The 20,168-nt window shown below is 36.5% G+C and overlaps 1 protein-coding gene across 1 annotated transcript; it reads right to left on the bottom strand.

Annotated features, from left to right (window-relative positions):
* Positions 1–6,151: 6,151 nt before the first annotated feature.
* LOC124606536 (zinc finger protein 586-like) lies at positions 6,152–19,483 on the bottom strand. Its single transcript, XM_047138520.1, has 4 exons — positions 19,450–19,483; positions 8,819–8,895; positions 6,917–6,955; positions 6,152–6,829 (listed from the first exon to the last, which is right to left on the bottom strand). The coding sequence occupies exons 1-4, from the start codon at positions 19,481–19,483 to the stop codon at positions 6,152–6,154; spliced, it is 828 nt and encodes a 275-aa protein (XP_046994476.1).
* Positions 19,484–20,168: the final 685 nt, after the last annotated feature.

Raw genomic sequence — 20,168 nt, 5'->3', positions numbered from 1 at the left:
ATAATGTATAAGTATGGACATGTATAAAAAGAACCTATACCTTCATTAAAAGAGAACATGTGCATACACATGGAACACAATGTAGGTGGAAAAAAAAAAAACAAATTTAATACCTCCTACTTGTCTTCCTTGTTCATAAGATCATCCACACTATGGTAACAGTCGCTTTTCAAGTATCCTTCAATGTTTGCTCCTGTGGATTCTAACTTGCAGTCCTTTGGACTTTGATTTTATTTTAATCCTAAACTTCAAAGCCATGTAATATGAAGTATTTTCTAATAATGTTAGTCTTTGGCAAGGTACCATGTGATCTTGTTTATGCCTTTTTTCTGAAGCATGTGAAAATGAATTTCCTTCAAACTGATGTGGGTTTTTTAGATCAAAGAGAAGTGTTTCATCTATAAACATAGAAGGAATTGTCAATAAGTCAAGGCTTGAAAATAAAGATTTGTTTGATCATCTGTTGCTTGTTCCAGTCATAGCTCTGATAATTTTTTTCTGTAGCTTGAACACTCTGAACAGGTTTTCTTTTTCAAAACCCCCAAAAATTATGCCTTATCTTACAGCTGATTTAAAATATGCATAGTGCACAATTTTCTTAACAACTCAGTCAGTTACTGTATTTAGAACCATCATTGTGTAAACAAATCTACTTAACTGCATCAGAAAGCAGTCCATGACAAGTTTTTGTTTTATAGTCACTTCAAGAAATTTAACAGATTCTGCACTGATAAGTTCTCTGCCCTCATAACTTAGCTGTGTTATGCATTCAATAATTTGTTTGGTCCTGAGGTTTACACTTTGTGTTTTTTGCTAGGTTAACTTTCATAGCATTGTTGTGTCTCCAATTTTCTAATTCTTGAAGAATTTGTTTTGTTTCCTGTGCTGATTCTTCAGTTTTTTTACAGCAGACTACTGCTGTTGAGCCATCTGCATACAGAATTGTATCTGAAGTTACCTTACCTGACATGTCATTTGTATGATACAGAAACAGTAATGAGCCTGTAGTATAGACCACCTTCTTGTAATTCCTTCCACCTAGAGCAGGCTTTCTCGTCCTACCCTCTGTTTTATATTTTTGGGATAGGATGAGAATCAACTTAAAGATTTTTCATAGAAGCTGTAAGAAGCAGCTGCTTATGGTGTTCCTTATCAAATGCTTTAATGAGGTCACAGAAGATACCGAATATGCACTCCTTGTTATTGAGGCATTTGCTTATTTTAGTGATGAGGTCATTAAAAGTATGCACAGTGCTTTGCCCCTTTCTAAATTCATATTGATTATTAAGAATGATGTTACATGTTTTAAATATATTTTACTAATTGGCTACACACTGTTCATTTAGATATTTTAGGAAAAAATTGGTAGTATTGATACTGGGCAAAAATTTTGTATCTCCTCTTGTCTGCCCTTTTTGTGGATAGATCCAACTTCCACATATTTCAGCCTGTCCAGAAAGTAGCCCTCATCAAACGATTGATTTATTATGTGACATAGTTGGGGTGCAATATTATTACATCCTGTCTTTATTATTTTTGTTGAAATTTTATCTCATTCCACAGATTTAAGATTTTTTAGGGATTTTATAATGTTAGCCACTTCATAGCAGGATACATGAGTAAATATATAATCAACTGCAGAGGGTAATATTTTTGTAAAGGGCTATAAACTGACAAGTTGGAACATTTAACAAATTTGGTCTGGGGACTTTTTTTGTACAAAGTATCCAAAAATGGGAATATCAGCACTGGATGAGAGGGATGGGGTGGGGAAGTGGGGTGGGGTTGGGGTGGAGGGAGGGGGGGGGGGAATGGAGGATAGAGACAAATCCATCATGAGACACATTACATTAAAACAAAATCCCTGCCACATTCTTAGTAGACCTGACAGATTTGTTACTTTCTTCAATGTTGATGCTCCACTAAATGAGGCAGCTAAAACAGACCATGCCAACTATATCCTTAATGAATAAAACTATTGAGGTATGGTTTTTACGAAGATTACTAATGTTTACAGAAGACTGGAAAGAATCTGTGAAAGGGCTTCAATACATAACATGTGTGGAACTTAATCATATAGTAACTAGACAACAGTACCTAAAACCACCATCCTGCCATCATCTGCACTACTGCACCAAACATGTAAATCAGGTACAGTTTGTGTGCTTCTTATTATGACTGTGATAGCAAGTACTACAAATGTTAAGTTGATCAAAGACTGACACAACATAGGATGATTAGGGACAGACAATACTGCACATTAGAATTTTATCTGGACTTATTCCTGCACAGATCTGCATCATAAGGCATTTTATGTCTTTGTGAGTATCAGTGTTTCCACATAAACTTCTTGCTTTAATTTTCCCCAAAAGGGGTGTTAAGTTTGGTGAGGGAGCAGGCCATTTAGTGTTACCTTAACATGTCATGAAATAATCTCCAAATGTTCTCTTAAGAATACCTATAGTTATCTGTGCAGAATGGGTGGGACATCAGGCATGTCAGTATCACATGAATTGTGTTACATAGACTGAGATATCTTCTAATGACTGGCAGAATATTGTTAAAAACTATATATACCTGGGGATATTTAGAACCTCATTGATGAATAGGAAGCGATGATGAGACTCTTGAAAACCTGACAATGTTGTAAGACCATGGCCATTATTTATCCACCTCTACCAGCCATCATCAGTTTACAGTTTACCAGTTGTGAATGTTGGGAATATTGATTTGATTATGGTTTGGAAATGATGCTTCATCAATAAAACAAAATCCTACATAGAAACACACTATCATTTCTCAGTTTTGGTAGATCCTATTCAGATAACTGCAATCAGTTTCATGTGCCATTGCCATGAAGCTGTTGATGGTCCAACATGCGGAAAGATTTAAGTGCATTAGAATGTAGCATTCACTGTGGAACACACTGTTAACCGATTCCACTTGCACACTCAAGCTCTCTTGTAGTGATATGTGGATTGTGTGTTTCTGCTGCTAAAATATTAGATGCTTTTCTCTGATTTGTTGTAGTTCTTCTTTGTTAGTTTATTTCACTCTTCATACTTTCAGTCTGTTAAACTTTTTTCATAAAGTTTTCAAAAACAGATCATGAGGTCTTTGCATGATCAGGATACCTTTCAGGATACAAACACACTGCTTTTCTAACAGCTTGGTTACATAACTACAAACGAAAACCATACCTATTTTTTCGGCCATCATATAAAACGTAGAACTCTAAATAGCTTCATGATCAATTTGGATGATTGCTACAACAGCATGGCACAGAATGACGGTCTTTAAGTGCAAATGGAAACACATGAACTATACCTGAGTTTTGCGTTTCTCTTACATTTGGTATGGTAGGGGGTAGACATTTATAAGACCTCTGCTCCTGAAAATGGAACAGTGGTTTTCAATGCTGTTACCTTATTATTTGATTGTGTTTCATACGTGTTCTGTCACTGAAGTCCTCTTTGAAGATACTGGTGCCTGGTACCAGGTGCCAGCACACATAACCCCCCCCCCCCCTTTTCTTTTCGAAAGATAGATAGAGAGGGGGGAAGGCTAGAGGCGGGGGAGGGAGGGAGGGAAGGAGGGAGGGAGGGAGGGAGGGAGGGAGGGAGGGGGAGAGAGAGAGAGAGAGAGAGGAGAAGCTCCATACAAAAATCACACTTCAGAATCTATAAATGTTAAAAATTACTCGGGGCACCTGAAAATTTACCACAGAAGCAAAAACCATACCTCTATTTATTTTCTCATTCTGAATATATTTGTAGTTGGTATTTTTATGACACAGTTGACTGTAGTAGAAATAAATTCAGTTTTTTATGTATTATTATGACAGGAATTCTTGATAACAGACACTTTGGAAGGTTTAGTTTGGTGGAGGAGAAGTGAAAATTACATGGGGTTGAAGAGGATGGCAGAAGACAGCAGAGCATGGAGAGTTACCATGTGAAAACCTGCCTTTGGGCAGAACACTGGTGGTGGTGGTGATGATGATGAGGCATTATTAAGAAGATACAACTATAATAAATACTGATAAAGTTTCTGAAAGTTAGGAGATGAAATGTCTCTTTGTATAATACCATAAACCATCCACTAAATTTTTAACATCTCATTACCATTTATACTCATATACAAAAGCAATTTGCAGTTTTAACAAAAATATTTGTCATTTTGTGCTAATGTACGGCTTTCACACTGAGTCATAAGACTGAAGTAGCTTGTTATACAAAAGTACATTTCTTTTGTATTTTTCTAAATTGTAGATAGCACATTACACTTATCATGCACCAACATACACATGCACAAATATGAATGCCACAAAAGACGATTTTCAGAAACACAAACAGTTTTTTGGTCATCGAAAAGGCAGAATTGTAAGAAAAGATCTCTTCAGTAATTTGGTACAAAGGACAAAAATCTAGACATGGTAAAGGCAGATGCCAAATGGAGATTTATGGAAGAGCTCTACATCACTGGAAGAGAGCATACATGAAATGAACAATGGACACAAGAGAGACACAGAAAAAAGAAAGTAAAAAAAGAAGTAAGCTGTTCATGAGAAGCTGACAGAATAGAAAATATAAGTGAAACTAACATAATTTAATAGACATACAAAGAAAAGAAATGCTTTAACACGTATAAAATTAGAAGACTTACTAAACTGAGGAGGACAGAAAAATATGAGAAGAGACGCTGCTGGCTGAGTAATAAACACACAGTAATTAATTATTCAACACATAATTTCATACTCCAAAACCAAAGGCTCTTCCCTATGAGGTTAAACCATTAAAGAGAGAAAGGCAAATGCATGGCATGTAGTCTAAGATGGATAAGAGACATGTTGGTAATTTATTTGGAATGCTGATTCAGACAGACATCAGAAAACAATGTAACCAGATCTTCAACATTAATAGGTTTCTATTCGCAAAACTTATTTTTCCTCTAAGACACTGGTGGGCAACCAATGGCTCACAGGCTATATCTGACCTGCAATCAGTTTCAGTCTGGCTGCAGAAGAAATTCCAGGTGAACACAAGATAAACGTACTCTCAAAAACTATATCTATTGAGGCAAAATTTGCTGGCACGGTGTATCAGGAAAGGGATGCCATTCATATCATTGTTTTACCCCATCACCATTAACCTCACGGGTGCTATAGATTTGACTTTTTGTGCTAGGAATATTGCTTTCATGTGATAAGCGACCCATTAGCTTAAGTAAGTATGTGAATCTGGTCACAGATCCCCAAAGTTTGCTGATTCCTGCTCTAAGAGATATTATCAGTCACATAATTACAAAACATTAGTTACAGAGTACACAAGGCAACATACTAAAGGAAACAACACAGAGTCACAGCAAAATTATGAATTATTCATTCAAGAAATTTTGAATTTGGTAGAAATTCCTAGTAGTTACTGGAATGAACAAAACTGTACACAATTTAGTTAAAAAATCACTTAGATGTAACATACTTTTTTGTATCTGTATATATTATTTTGCTGTCACTTTAGCTGCCATGTATTAGTGTCACTACCTCAGCTATATTAATATTTTTTTTTTAGCAACTGTTAACAGTATCAATACATTTAGAAAAATGTTTAAGACACAGTGCTGTCTTGTACATTATTTGTTCACAATCAGTTTCAGTCATAGACCATCTCCATAGTGGCAAATTTTTTTACAGTGGCAAAATGAGATGTCATTCAGTAGTATAGCAATGGCGTAAGTCAACAAGAAGTGAATATTTCACTTCTCACTGATTAAGCCATTGCTGTAGTACCGAATACCTTTGTCAAATGTTTCTTATGTTTTTGACTTGATCATGTTATTCATTCATATCTGAAGACATGAATGACATGTTATGTTGCAACTGTAAAAAATTTTCCACTGTGGAGATGGTTGTGGATAAATAATTTACAAGACAGCTCTGTGTCATCATGCATTTTTCTAGGTTAACCATATTAATTCACTCACATGATCTATTTAGCATGTAATTTTCAGCATTCATATGTAAAACTAATAATTATATTATCTCTTAAAACATGATATTTTCATAACGGTATCAGTATTCATTCCATAAGTAATATGTATCTGATTAATAAGAAGTTAGAGTTATAACAAATGGTATGAAGTAACATATTTATTACAGATTTTCCAAAGATTTATCAATTGAAAAACGAACCCCATGTTTAACAAACATATGCTGCACAAGTGAGCTTTTTCGTTTTGTTCTTCGGTGACAAAAAGAGCATTCAAACTGTGGATCTCTACCACATTCAAATTTTAAGTGTCTTGCAAGGCTTCCTTTCAATGCATAGGATCTATTGCACTGGTGACAACGGTACCATAAGGATTGCATTTCTTTTGAAACTTTCCCACCATCAGAACAACGATGCTCAGATAAACTCAAATGTGACTGAAACTTTGAATTACACTGAGAACACTCAAATGATTCCTGATAGTCCTGGTTGTTGGAGTTCTGAGCAGTGTATTGTGGTGCATGCACAAGAGTGTTTGCTTCCAAGATGACAAAATGTTCTTGCTCATCTTGTTGAAGTGTATCTTGATAACTCTTGAACCTATTTTTCTGATGAAAATGTTGTTCACTAGTGCTGCTTGATTGTTGGAATGAAAATTCATCACTTCCATTTCCAATTTCTCTGTTATCTCCAGTATCCTTTTGTAGTGACCAACATTCTATTGTCCTTTCTGAAGCATTTAATATATCCAGTGATTCTTTCATCCAAATTGTAGACTCTGTTGAACATGAAACTGCAATGACAGAAAATGAATAACAACATTTAGGTTCCTCTCTTAAAATCTAGATGCAATCAAGTTTATTTTTGTTATATACTAATAATAATTAAATCCATTAGCACCATTCCTCTCACCACTACCAGCCACATACCACAACCTCTGCAAAAGCACTTTCTGGACAAATTCCGTCCTTCAAAATAACGTAACATGTAAAAGCATTTTACATGCAAATCTCTCAGAATATTATTTATCTATATTTGCTTAGAAAGTAGGAACACAATTCTTTGTTTATCTGGATTTTTTTAAGTAAGCTACACAAATTGATAAAGTATGCTAAAAAGATGGCACAAACAGCATTTTAAAGAAGGCATCCATCAATGTACGAGGGGCAGGCAAATGAAAATGAGTCAGATGTAAAAAAAGGTAAGTAAATTGTTTATTATTTCAAAATTAATCCCCACAGCTGTTAATAAATTTATCCCACTGTGAGACAACATGGCCAATACTTTCATGGAAAAATGTTTGTGGTTGCCTACAGGACCACGATTGTACCCAGGCCCGTACCTCTTCGTCTGAAACAAATCAATGGTCAACAATGTCTTTCTTCAGGGATCCAAACATATGGAAATTGCATGGGGAAAGATAGGAACTGTATAGAGGATGTATAAGGGCTTCCCAGTGGAACTTCTATAGTGTAGTCGAAACAACTTTGACAACATGTGAGCGGACATTATCCTTCAACAGAATGATGTCATGTACCAATATTCCTGGGTGTTTGGAATTGATGGCACACTTCAATTTTTGCAAAGTGTCCACATATTACTGAGCATTAACTGTGATGCGGTGTTCCCAAAAGTCAAATAAAGAGGTCATCATGACTTTCCCAAAGTTGGCATCCATGGCTTCAGAGTATTTTGATGGGATTGAACCCATGTGCTTTCACTGTTGGCTCTGACACTTGTTCTCCAGTTAAAAATGATGACAACATGTCCCATATCCTGTGACTGCATGACAGGAAATAATATCCTTCATTGTGATGCCATTACTGGTGCTTGCAGTGACATCAACATTCCTTTCAACTTCTGCTCCTCCATCAGGCTGTGGTGAATCCACCGCACACAGGTTTCCCAGAACTTCGACTGCTCTGTCATGATGGCATGAGCAGTACTGTGATTGATGCCCAACATGAGCTGAATGTCTTTCACCATCGATCATCAGCTGATTCTGATGGCAACATCCACCGCAGCAATGACAGAAGGGGTAATGACTAGATGAGCCTGTCCTGATTAACTGCTATCTTTCAGTGGCACCCAACCTTCTCACAATCATTTATTCAATAGAAACACATGTGCATGCGATATACTGTGTTTGGCATGCACAGCACGCATTCAGGAACGAATTTCATTTCCTGACACTCCTTCCACAGTCAAAAACTGCACATCTCCCTGTTCCTCTTTACCAGCCTCCACAGTGAAGTATGACGCACACATGACTTGCTGACCTCATCTTGGGTACATCTAACAGACAAATGGCACTTCTACACACACACGCAACTACTTTACCAATGTGTCCACACCATGCTTATTATATCGTCTGTGCCGGCAGGAGTGGCCGTGCGGTTCTAGGCGCTACAGTCTGGAGCCGAGCGACTGCTACGGTCGCAGGTTCGAATCCTGCCTCGGGCATGGATGTGTGTGATGTCCTTAGGTTCGTTAGGTTTAATTAGTTCTAAGTTCTAGGCGACTGATGACCTCAGAAGTTAAGTCGCATAGTGCTCAGAGCCATTTTATATCGTCTGTCTCATTTTCATTTGACTGCCCCTTGTATATATCTCTCTGTGTGTGTATGTGTGTGTGTGTGTGTGTGTGTGTGTGTGTGTGTGTGTGTGTTTGTGGAAAGTGTGAATTTATAAACAAATGCATGCAAATAAGGAATGAAATAAATACGAGCTAGCAAAAGTAACTATGGAAAATAAAAGTAAATTATTTCTACAACGCAGACATGATTAAAGACTCAAGCCATATAAAATTATCAAGTCAGCTTATAGAGATACCATAGACGTGCTGTTTTCTACTAAATCCGTAACAATAATTATGAGGAAATTGCACAAATAACCATACAAAGTGATAGCTGCACAGTCACTTGATATCTATCCCAAAATAATGCTGAAATTTTGTTGCCTCATGTTATTTCCTCCTAAAATGGATACAAAAATTATATAGGATTAGAAAAATATGAGGAGATGCAATGTGTAGAGCCAGTCAGTCAGAGTACTGGTGCAAGGTAAATCTTCTAAATGTAGGAATCTGTCTGACTGATTACTGAGAAACCAATAGTAAAATAGGACAAATATGGAACATATAAGAAGAGTAACTCAGGAAGGCATAATGGATTGCTAGCAGAAGATATTAAATATGGTGAAGATAGAAGAGTACGAGTTCAACGCATAAACAAAATATTTCTTGAGCCAATTTCACAAACTTTATTATTATTATGTGACCTATGTTTTGGGTTATAAGCTGATTTTATAGTATACAGCTGGTCCTAAAGATAGGAACTAAGCAAAGACAAACACATCAACTTCTTAATCTATCAGTTCCGATTTAAACTTTAAAAATTATAAATTGCAGTTGTTTCAAAGAAACCTATGTGTAAAAAGGACAAATCGTAATATTTCAGGACACCCACTGAAGATGCCTTGTAAAAAAGGCAAAACGTGTCTGAGTGCATAAATAAAAATAAAAATTTCGATGCGCATCATGCAAAAGGCATTTTCTTTGAAACAACTGCAATTTATATACAGTTGCTGTGAAAATGGCCACAACAAGAAACGTGTTTCAAAATTATCTCTGGTGACAATTTTCACATGGTTACATACATCTTATACAAAATTCATTAGAACAGCATTTACAGTAATCATGGATTGGATTGGATTGTTTGGAGGAAGACACTAAACATCGAGGTTATCGGTCTCATCGGATTAGGGAAGGACGGGGAAGGAAGTCGGCCGTGCCCTTTCAGAGGAACCATCCCCGCATTTGCCTGGAGCGATTCAGGGAAATCACGGAAAACCTAAATCAGGATGGCCGGACGCAGGATTGAACCGTCGTCCTCCCGAATGCGAGTCCAGTGTGCTAACCACTGCGCCACCTCGCTCGGTTACACTAATCATGAATAAACACATAGTTTTTGCAAAGGAATGGAAATTTCTGTCATTATCTGTTTATGAATGAAGGTATCTAGGTTCTTCTCTTGTGTAGAGGTTGTAACATTGTGTAAAAGGGGTGAGTAATTGAACTGAGTTTTTTCATTCAATAGTAAATTTGGGGATACACACATCTGTTTCTTAAATTCTAGTATTTATAACTGAGCGGGCTTTTCACCATTCCCTCTATGTGTAGGACTTTTACATCTATTATGCATTCGCGGTTTTTGTTCAAGCAATGTTCAGCAAAAGATGAATCTGGCTTCTTTACTCTCTAGCTCCAATGGTGTTCTCTGGGTCTAGTACAAATGGACCTCCCAGTCCATCCAATACAGCAGGACTGACATTCTTGACAGATGATCTTAGAAACCCTACTTTTCACGACAGCTGGTTTTTTTATCTTTTGAACTGAAAAAACATCTGCCTAATGTCTGTAGCACATAGAGAAACACAGTGAATCCTTTGGCTTCAAAATGTTGTTTATCAAATTTGAAACTTCACTTACAAAAGGCACACTACATCATTTCCTTTTCAGTCTGTCTACATTATCACTGTGTACTGTAAGGATCTATCATACTTTTCCAGCTTTTTTATTGAGAATTTTTTTTAATGATGTTAGATTCAAATTCAAACAATGGAAAGCCTGTCTGGGATACCAGCAATTACGGGAAGGGTAAATTGCTACTCACCATAAAGATGATGAGTTGCAGACACACAGACACACACACACACACACACACACACACACATACACACACACACAAGTGTTATCTCTGGGTGCTCAGAACAGACTGAAACTGAAAAGTGTCAAACAGGATTAACAATCTGTGTGGAGTGGGGAAGGGAAGGGATAGCAAGGTACATGTGATGAAAGAGGAAAGAGTGCTGCCTGGTGGAGTTTGCAGGGATTATAAGTGGCAGAGAATGTCACCCGGTGCAGTGTCGGGAGGATGGGGGGAGGGAGCGAAGAGAAAAAAAGGTGTGGAAAGGAGAGGATTAGAGAAGGGAAAGAGATCAGTGAGGATTCAAATCCATTATTTCTGGCTACTGCTTTTATGCATTTAGCTCCTGGTTAGTCTCCTTGGGAGATGGGAACGGAAAGGTGATGATAGATCACATAGTGGAATGCTGCATCATTGTAGGCTGATGGATATTGAAAGAAATCTGGGATGAATATGTCAGTAAAGGTGTCTTTCCAGTTAATTTTAAATTTATGATAAGCTGATGTCTGGTAAATTAATGGTGGAACCCCCTAATTCCGTACTGACTCATGTTACTGACTCATAATTTCTAAGAACTTGTAGAGTTGTCAAGTGGAACCTTTCCACATACAGAGAATACCATGGAAAAATTCCTGTAGTAGTTGGTGTTAGAGCTGCACCTTTTCAGATTGAATTCAGTCGATACGTATACCTGCTTAAAGGAAGTCCTTCCAACTAAGGAATCACCTTCAGCGCAGGTTTGGTATACAAGTAGAGAAGGAATTAGTATATTTCATCAAAATATAAGAGGTATTACAGATAAAGTTAATGAACTGCATATAGATGTTGACTCTGACATTATTGGTATATCGGAGCACCACTTAAATAATTTGACAATTCATAGGCTTCCTTTATCAGGATACAGATTATCTGGCTGTTTTTCAAGGAGTTCCTTGCGGAGTGGGGGAGTGGCCATGTACGTAAAAAACAGTATTCCATTTGAGCCCACAGACGTATCACGGCACTGCACTGAACACATGTTTGAATGTAGTGCAGTGGCACTTGAATTAAGCAAAACTAAACTTGTAATTGTTGTTGTTTACAGGTCCCTTAATGCTGACTTCAGAGCATTTCTGCTCAAGCTAGAGAGGTTTCTTTGTTCACTTTATAGGAAGTGCCAAAAGTTAGTTACATGTGGTGACTTCAATATTAATTTTGTATATGGTAGTGCAAGAAAAAGGATGGTAGATCTCCTAAACACATATGACATGATGCAGACCGCGTTTTTTTTTTTTTTTTTTTTTTTTTTGCAAATAGGGTGCAGGTGAACAGTAGCACAGCCATAGACAATATTTTTATTCATTCTTCATTACTCGATTGGCATTCTGTTAGTAAAAGGGTGATTGGCCTTTCAGACCACGATGCACAAATTTTACATTAAAAAGCTTTTGTACTCAAACAAATGTCACTTATAATTACAAACTATATAGGAAAGCTAATCCAATGGCAATAGAGACTTTTTTAAACCTTGTTAAGGAATGGGAGTAGCATGATGTTTATGGTGCTGATTACATAGATGACAAATATAAAGCTTTCCTTAACGCATTTCTTATGTTCTTTGAGAGTTGCTTTCCATTATAACATTCTAAACATGGTACTAGCAGTAAAAGGCAGCCTGAGTGGCTGACTAGTGGGATAGGGATATCATGTAGAACAGAGCAGGAATTATATCAAAATGTTAGAAGTAGTCACAATCAAGCTACAGTTGCCCATTACAAACAGTATTGTAAGGTGGTTAAAAATGTTATTATTAAGGCAAAGAGTATGTGGTACACAAACAGAGCAGCTAAATTCACAGGATAAAATTAAAACCATGTTGTCAGTTATGAAGGAAGTGTCTGATCAACAGCACAAGGTTGACAATACAAAGTCAGTTCATAGTAAAAATATTTCTGCTACTGATAAGTCAGATATTTGTACAGTATTTAACAATCACTTTCTGAGCATTGCTGGTGAAATAAATAAAAATTTAGTTTCTACAGAGAATCATATATCTCTCTTGGAAAATACCTTTCTGAAATACTTCTGTGACACTGACAAGGGGGAGATTAAGTCAATAATCAAATCATTGAAGACTAAGGACTCTCATGGATATGATGGAGTGCCTTGCAGAATATTAATGTACTGTGGTGCACATGTTAGCCCTGTACTTGCCCATATTTGTAATTTTTCCTTTAAGATTGGTCAGTTTCCTGAACGATTTAAGTACTCAGTAGTAAAGCCGCTTTATAAAAAGGGAGAAAGGAATAATGTAGGCAATTTTAGACCTCTTTCTATGCCATTGATGTTTGCTAAAGTTATTGAAAAGACTGTGTATGTAAGGATAATTGATCATTATATGTTACATAATTTGCTATGAAATGTACAGTTCTGTTTTAGAGGTGGTTCAACAACTGAAAATGCTATATTGTCTTTTCTCTGTGAGGCACTGAATGGATTAAACAAAAAGTTTTGAACACAAAGCATATTTTTTTTAGTTACCTAAGGCGTTTGATTGTGTTGAAATTGGACCATTACGGAATTTGGGGAGTAGTTCACAATTGGTTCACCTCTTACTTTAACAACAGACAGCAAAATGTCGTTACTCACAGTGTTGAGAAAGGCTGTGATGTGGGGTACAGTCAAATGAGAAGGGGGGTTGTGCCCCAGGGATCAGTGTTGGGGCCACTCCTGTTCCTTATTTATCACTCCTGTTCCTTATTTATATAAATGATATGCCCTCTAGTATTACAGGTAATTCTAAAATATTTCTGTTTGCTGATGACACTAGCTTGGTAGTAAAGGATGTTGTGTGCAACATTGGCTCTGTTTCAAATAATGCTGTTCATAACATAAGTTCATGGCTTGTACAAAATAAACTAATGCTCAATCACAGTAAGACTCAGTTTTTACAATTTCTAACACACAAATGAACAATACCCAGAGTTTTAATTTTACAGAATGGGCATATGATTAGTGAAACTAAACAGTTCAAATTTCTAGGTGTTCATGAAAAGTCTACATTCAGGATCTTCTTCAAAGACTTAATGCTACCATTTTTACTACTCGAATGGTATCTGAAGTAAGTGATCGTTCGACATGAAAATTAGTCTACTTCGCTTATTTTCCTTCCTTTATGTCACAAGGTATTATATTTTGCGGTAACTATTCTCATTCTAAAATGATATTTTTGGCTCAGAAATGGGCAGTTAGGGCAATAAATTGTTAAAGTTCATGACCCTCTTGTCGACCTCTGTTCATTAGTCTGGATATTTTGACATTGGCATCTCAATATATATATATATATATATATTCTTTATTGTCATTTCTTGTTAACAATATCAACTTATTCCCAAGAATTAGCAGCTTTCACTCAGTTAATACTCAGGAGAAATCCGATCTGCATTTAGATTGCACTTCCTTAACTCTTTTGCAGAAAGATGTGCAGTACACTGCTGCATCCATTTTCAATAAGCTACCACAAGAATTCAATAATCTTAGCAGTAATCCACACACTTTCAAAATCCAAACCGAAGAGTTTCCCTGTGGGTTACTCCTTCTATTCTGTTGAGGTTTTTTTGAGTTCATAAACATTTTATTTTTATCTGTTATTACTTTTATGTTGTAATTTCATGTACTGACAAATGGCATGACCATGCAGATTTGCTCCTCAATTTGATCCTTCAGAACTAGATGTGTGAAAAAATACATAAAAATAACATCATTGACAAAACTGTACCAATACATATCATGTTTGCCAGTGATTTGCTCTTTTTTTTTTTTTTTTTTTCCCCAATTGATCCGTAGTGAGGAGGTCCTCCAGGATGTGGAACATGTCAGAAAAACAACAATACATGACAAATATTTAAACTAAAACAAATAAGCTAATGTACCATTCCACAGGTCCCAAGTGGAATGATCGTCATTTTTTAATGAACACTAAGAGTCATTTTACAAATACTATTGCACTGAATTTAAAATAAAAAAGTTTTTTATTTATTTATAAGGTAAGAAACATGTAATACAACTACTGTAATACTTATTTACAATGAACACATTACTGCACTGAAATGGTGCAGAAGTTAGATTATACTTACACACACACACACACACACAAATTTTCAGTGAACACATTACTGCACTGAAATTGTGCAGAAGATATGTTGTACTTATATACAAATCAGTTGGTTTTCCTCAGAAATTCATCAATGGAGTAGAAGGAGTTGGCCACCAATAAATCCTTTAGGCTTCTCTTAAACTGAATTTCATTGGTTGTTAAGCTTTTTATGGCTGCTGGCAAGTTATTGAAAATGTGTGTTCCTGAATAATGCACACCTTTTTGTACAAGACTAAGTGACTTTAAATCCTTGTGAAGATTATTCTTATTTCTAGTATTGATTCCATGAATTGAGCTATTGGTTTGAAAAAGTGATATATTTTTAATGACAAATTTCATTAAGGAATAAATATATTGGGAGGCTGTAGTTAGTATCCCTAGTTCCCTAAACAGGCTTCTGCAGGATGTTCTTGAGTTCACACCACATATAATTCTTACTGCACGTTTTTGTGCCCGGAAAACTTTAGCTTGGCTTGATGAATTACCCCAGAAAATAATCCCATATGACATTATGGAATGAAAGTAAGCATAGTATGCCAGCTTTTTCATTTTTATATCCCCTATGTCTGACAAAATTCGCATTGCAAACAGAGATTTGTTAAGACGCTTCAGCAGTTCTGTGGTGTGCTCCTCCCAGTTGAATTTATTATCAAGCTGTAATCCCAAGAATTTAACACCGTCCACTTCTTCTATCTTCTTGTCATCATATGTTAGACATATACTCTTGGGACACCCCTTACAAGTTCTGAACTGCATGTAGTGTGTTTTTTCAAAGTTTAGTGACAAAGAATTGGCTAGGAACCAGTGATTAATGTCTACAAATATTTTATTGGCTGATCTTTCTAAGACTACACTTGATTTGCTATTTATTGCAATGTTTGTATCATCAGCAAACAAAACAAACTTGGCATCTGGTAATGTTACTGATGAAAGGTCATTGATATACACAAGAAAAAGTAAGGGCCCCAAAATGGAACCTTGTGGGATCCCACATGTAATTAGTTCCCAGTTGGATGATGCCTGATAGCTTGATACATGTCTCTTTCCTAATAACACCCTTTGTTTCCTGCCAGAGATATAAGATTTGAACCATTTTGCAGCATTTCCTGTTACACTATAATATTCTAGTTTACTTAAAAGGATATTGTGATTTACACAGTCAAATGCCTTTGACAGATCACAAAATATACCAGTTGCCTGCAATTTTTTGTCTAATGAATTAAGTACATTTTCACTGTAAGTGTAGATAGCCTTCTCAATATCAGAACCTTTTAGAAATCCAAACTGTGACTTTGACAGTATGTTATTTGAGATAAGATGGTTATAAAGACGACTGTACATTACTTTTTCGAAAATTTTTGAGAATGCTGGCAACAGTGAAATTGGACGGAAATTTGATGCTATTTCTTTATCTCCCTTCTTAAACAGTGGCTTAACTTCAGCATATTTCAGCCATTCGGGAAATATTCCACTGATAAACGACTGGTTACACAGATAGCTTAATATGTTACTTAGCTCAGAATCACATTCTTTAATTAACTTTGTTGATATTTCATCATACCCACTAGATGTTTTTGATTTTAAAGATTTTATGATGGACATTATTTCTGTTGGGGTAGTGAGGGTCAAATTCATATTATGGAAGTTACTTGAAATGTCTGGTCTAAGGTAATCCATAGCAGCATCTACCGAACCTGACAACCCCATCTTTTCAGTAACAGTTATAAAATGTTTGTTAAAAAGTTCTGCAACACTATACACATCTGTCACCAATGCATCATTTACTCTTAATGCTATTTGTTCCTCTTCATGTCTGGTTCTACCGGTCTCCTCCTTCACTATATCCCATATTGTCTTTATTTTGTTATCTGATATGACTATCTTTTCCTTGTAATATATTTGCTTTGACATCCATATTACAGTCTTTAATATTTTGCAGTATTTCTTATAATGTGCTATAGCATCAACATTGGAAATATTTCGGATTGACAGATACAGTTTTCTTTTTGTTTTACAAGATACCCCTATTCCTCGAGTAATCCATGGCTTCTTTGTAGACTTTGCTCTAACCTTGGTAAGTTTTGGGGGAAAGCAGTGTTCAAATAAGGTAAGCACTTTATTAGCAAAAATGTTATATTTTTCATTCATGCCATGAGCACTGTAAACATCAGTCCAGTGAATGTCTCTGAGGAGTGTCCTAAAATAATCAATTTTTGGCTTACTGATTACCCTCTTGAGCTCAGATTTAACAGATTTTATATCTTGTTCAGTATTAACATTTAACAGAAGGAACTGCATGTCATGGTCTGAGAGGCCATTGACTATTGGTTTTGTAATATAATTTTGTTCATTTGACTTTTCTATAAAGATATTATCAATGGCTGTTTGTGAGCAAGTGGTTATCCTAGTGGGGAACTTTACTGTGGGAATTAAGTTGAATGATAGTGTTACTAACTCAAATAGGTTCTTATTGGGAGAGTCTTTAAGGAAATCTACATTGAAATCACCAGCAACCACTATTTCTTTGTTTTTGGTTGTTAAATGGGCCAGTACAGCTTCAAGGTGGTTTACAAACAGATTAAAGTTACCTGCAGGTGCTCGATATACACTTAATATTATGAAAGATTTTTTGTGAAATTCTAATTCTGTTGCACATGCTTCCATATGCTGTTCTAGGCAAAATTTATGAATGTCTATGTTCTTAAATTTATGACAGTTCCTGATGAATGTGGCAACTCCTCCTTTCTCCATTTCTGATCTACAATAGTGAGATGCTAACCTAAACCCTGTAACACTTAAAAGTTCTATACCAGTGGTCACATGATGTTCAGAGAGGCAGATTATGTCAGCTGGGTTTGAAGACTCTAATTCATCTATGCAGATAGTTAATTCATTAATTTTATTTCTCAGTCCTCGAATATTTTGATGCAATAAAGATAGCTGACATTTCACATTGACTGACTTAAAATTGGATGGAGTTAAAATATCTGCTGACAGTTGAAAATTCTTAACCAATGGCTGTTTATGTTGATGTAATAAGCTGGAATTATGTTTTTTGATTTCTTTCTCAAACTGAAGGTTTGTCTCAGTTCTAACCTCTCTTAAAATTTGTTTTCTTTCTGTCCTCCCTACCCTAAAAAAGGGTCTTTTCTGAATCCTATAACCACTGGTATTTTACCACTCATGACAGTGCCTCCCCCCTTTAACTTTCCTGCTATTTCCCCAGCCAATTTACCCTTCCCCTTCCTGTTGAGGTGAAGGCCATGCCTAGTATAATCCCACCTACTGACAGAATCAACATGAACCACACCAATGTGTGACCCCGCACCCGACATGAGCAGCCGTTCCAGCTCCAAATTAACTCTCTTGACAGAAGAGTTCAAATGAGGTCGGTCATGGCGCCCAAGAACAGATACAAACTCAACACTGGTATGCCTCGATGCTGATGCAATCTACGCCAGGTCACACTCTACGCTGTACCCAGGATCTCTGTCAATACTGTTACCTGCCCCACCCACTATAACCACGGTGTCTTCCTTAGTGAAATCTTTGCAAAGTGATCCTAAATCCTCTGTCACCTGCTCCAGACCAGCACTAGGTTTAAAAAAATTGGTGACCTGGTATTCTGATCCTAGTTCATCCTGCAAGAGTTGGCCAACACCTCTTCCATGGGAACTACCTAACAACAACACTTTCTTTCTCTTTACTGATTTCCCTACATTCTTACTTTTCAATTTGCTGCTGAAAGTTTGTTGTGCCCTGTCTACACCTGTAACTGCTTGAGGCTCACCAGCTTCTAACTGAAGCAACAGGTCAAATCTATTTTCCACATTCACCATAAAGCTGTCAGACAAAGTTCTAGGCCTGTTCCTCCTGTTGCCTGTTGCCACTTCCCACCTCTCTTTACCCTTCTCCCTCCTTAACCTGTCAAGATCTCCCCTGGCCTTGTCTAACTCAGCCTGAAGGGCAGCAATTTTCCCCTCCTGTTCCAGTATCTTCCTATCTCTACTACAAATCCTACAAAACCACTGATGAGTCTCATTTACTTCCCCTATTCCCACGCCACTACAGTCACCCACATGGAAAAAACTACAGCACCCATCACACCAAAGCCCCGACCTAACAATTCTACGGCAAGTCAAGCACTTTTCACTCATGATAAACGTAATAATTTATTAAGAATAAGTCAGTTAAATTACAGATAAACACGAAAATATGGTTACACAAATTTGGCCTATACGCAACTGTGTGTAAACAAAAACAAAAGTGCAAAGTTTCTGAAACAACAAGTTAAACTTTACGCTACTTTCCGGAAATGCTAGTTAAATAATGAAGAGGTACGCTAAGTTAAATTGCTGGAGAGAGCAAGGAACAACTAAACGAAATTCTATAGATTTGCTGCAGCAGAACGTAAACAGAAAATACGACTGTACGGTCTTTTCGCGTTTTCTGCTATATTACGTAATGAGAAATGAAACCTTTAATGGTACACTTAAACGGCACACTAATACACTTATTTACCACGTAATCAGTACTAATCTATGTGTTTTATAATCTAAAATAACTTATCTTTACGAGAACACCAAACCTCGCGCTAGTCGCTTGGCTGCAGGGCTGCCAACCAAGAAAATCAGTCTCCCACTTATCCATGAACATTTTTGCCAGCAATGGGATAAGGGTGAGCCCATTGCCACACCATCTGATTACTTAGCGTACAATAAACATAGATCAAAAACAAAATAGTGTAGTTTATCCTCTATAGGCAAAATTTCAAAATGAATAAGCATTGTTTTAAAGGCAATGGGGTTTGTGTTTTCCTATGTCCCACAGAGATCAGGTAGATGTTTCTTCAATTGAAAAGGTTAACAATCAGCTGTTTCGAAAAATGGGGTTTCTAAGATCATCTGCCAAGACTGAACAGACTGGGAGGTCTATCTGCACTAGACCCAGAGAACACCAACGAAGCAGGAGATAAAGAAGCCAGATTCATCCTTTCTTGAATTTTGCTTAGACAAAAACCACAAGTACATAATATATGTAGAAGTTCTACACATAGACTGGAACTGTGCAAAGCTCACTCGGTTAGGAATATTAAAAAATAAGAAAAGGTGTGTGTATCATCACATTTGCTAATGAATTAGCAAACTCATTACAATTATTCAGCCCTTTTAGACAACCTCTGCATCGGAGAAGAAACTTGGTGCCTTTATTCATAAATTGATAATGACACAAACTCCCAATCCTGTGCACATTGCTCTACTCCAATATATGTTTATTCATAATCATTCTAAATGCTGTCCTAACAAGTTGTGTACAATATATATGTAATCGTGTCAAAATT

This window comes from Schistocerca americana, chromosome 3 (genome assembly GCF_021461395.2).
Source record: "Schistocerca americana isolate TAMUIC-IGC-003095 chromosome 3, iqSchAmer2.1, whole genome shotgun sequence".
Classification (NCBI taxonomy): Eukaryota; Metazoa; Arthropoda; class Insecta; order Orthoptera; family Acrididae; genus Schistocerca; species Schistocerca americana.
The sequence above is the reverse complement of the archived record's forward strand: the minus strand, read 5'-3'. Positions and strand labels throughout refer to the sequence as shown.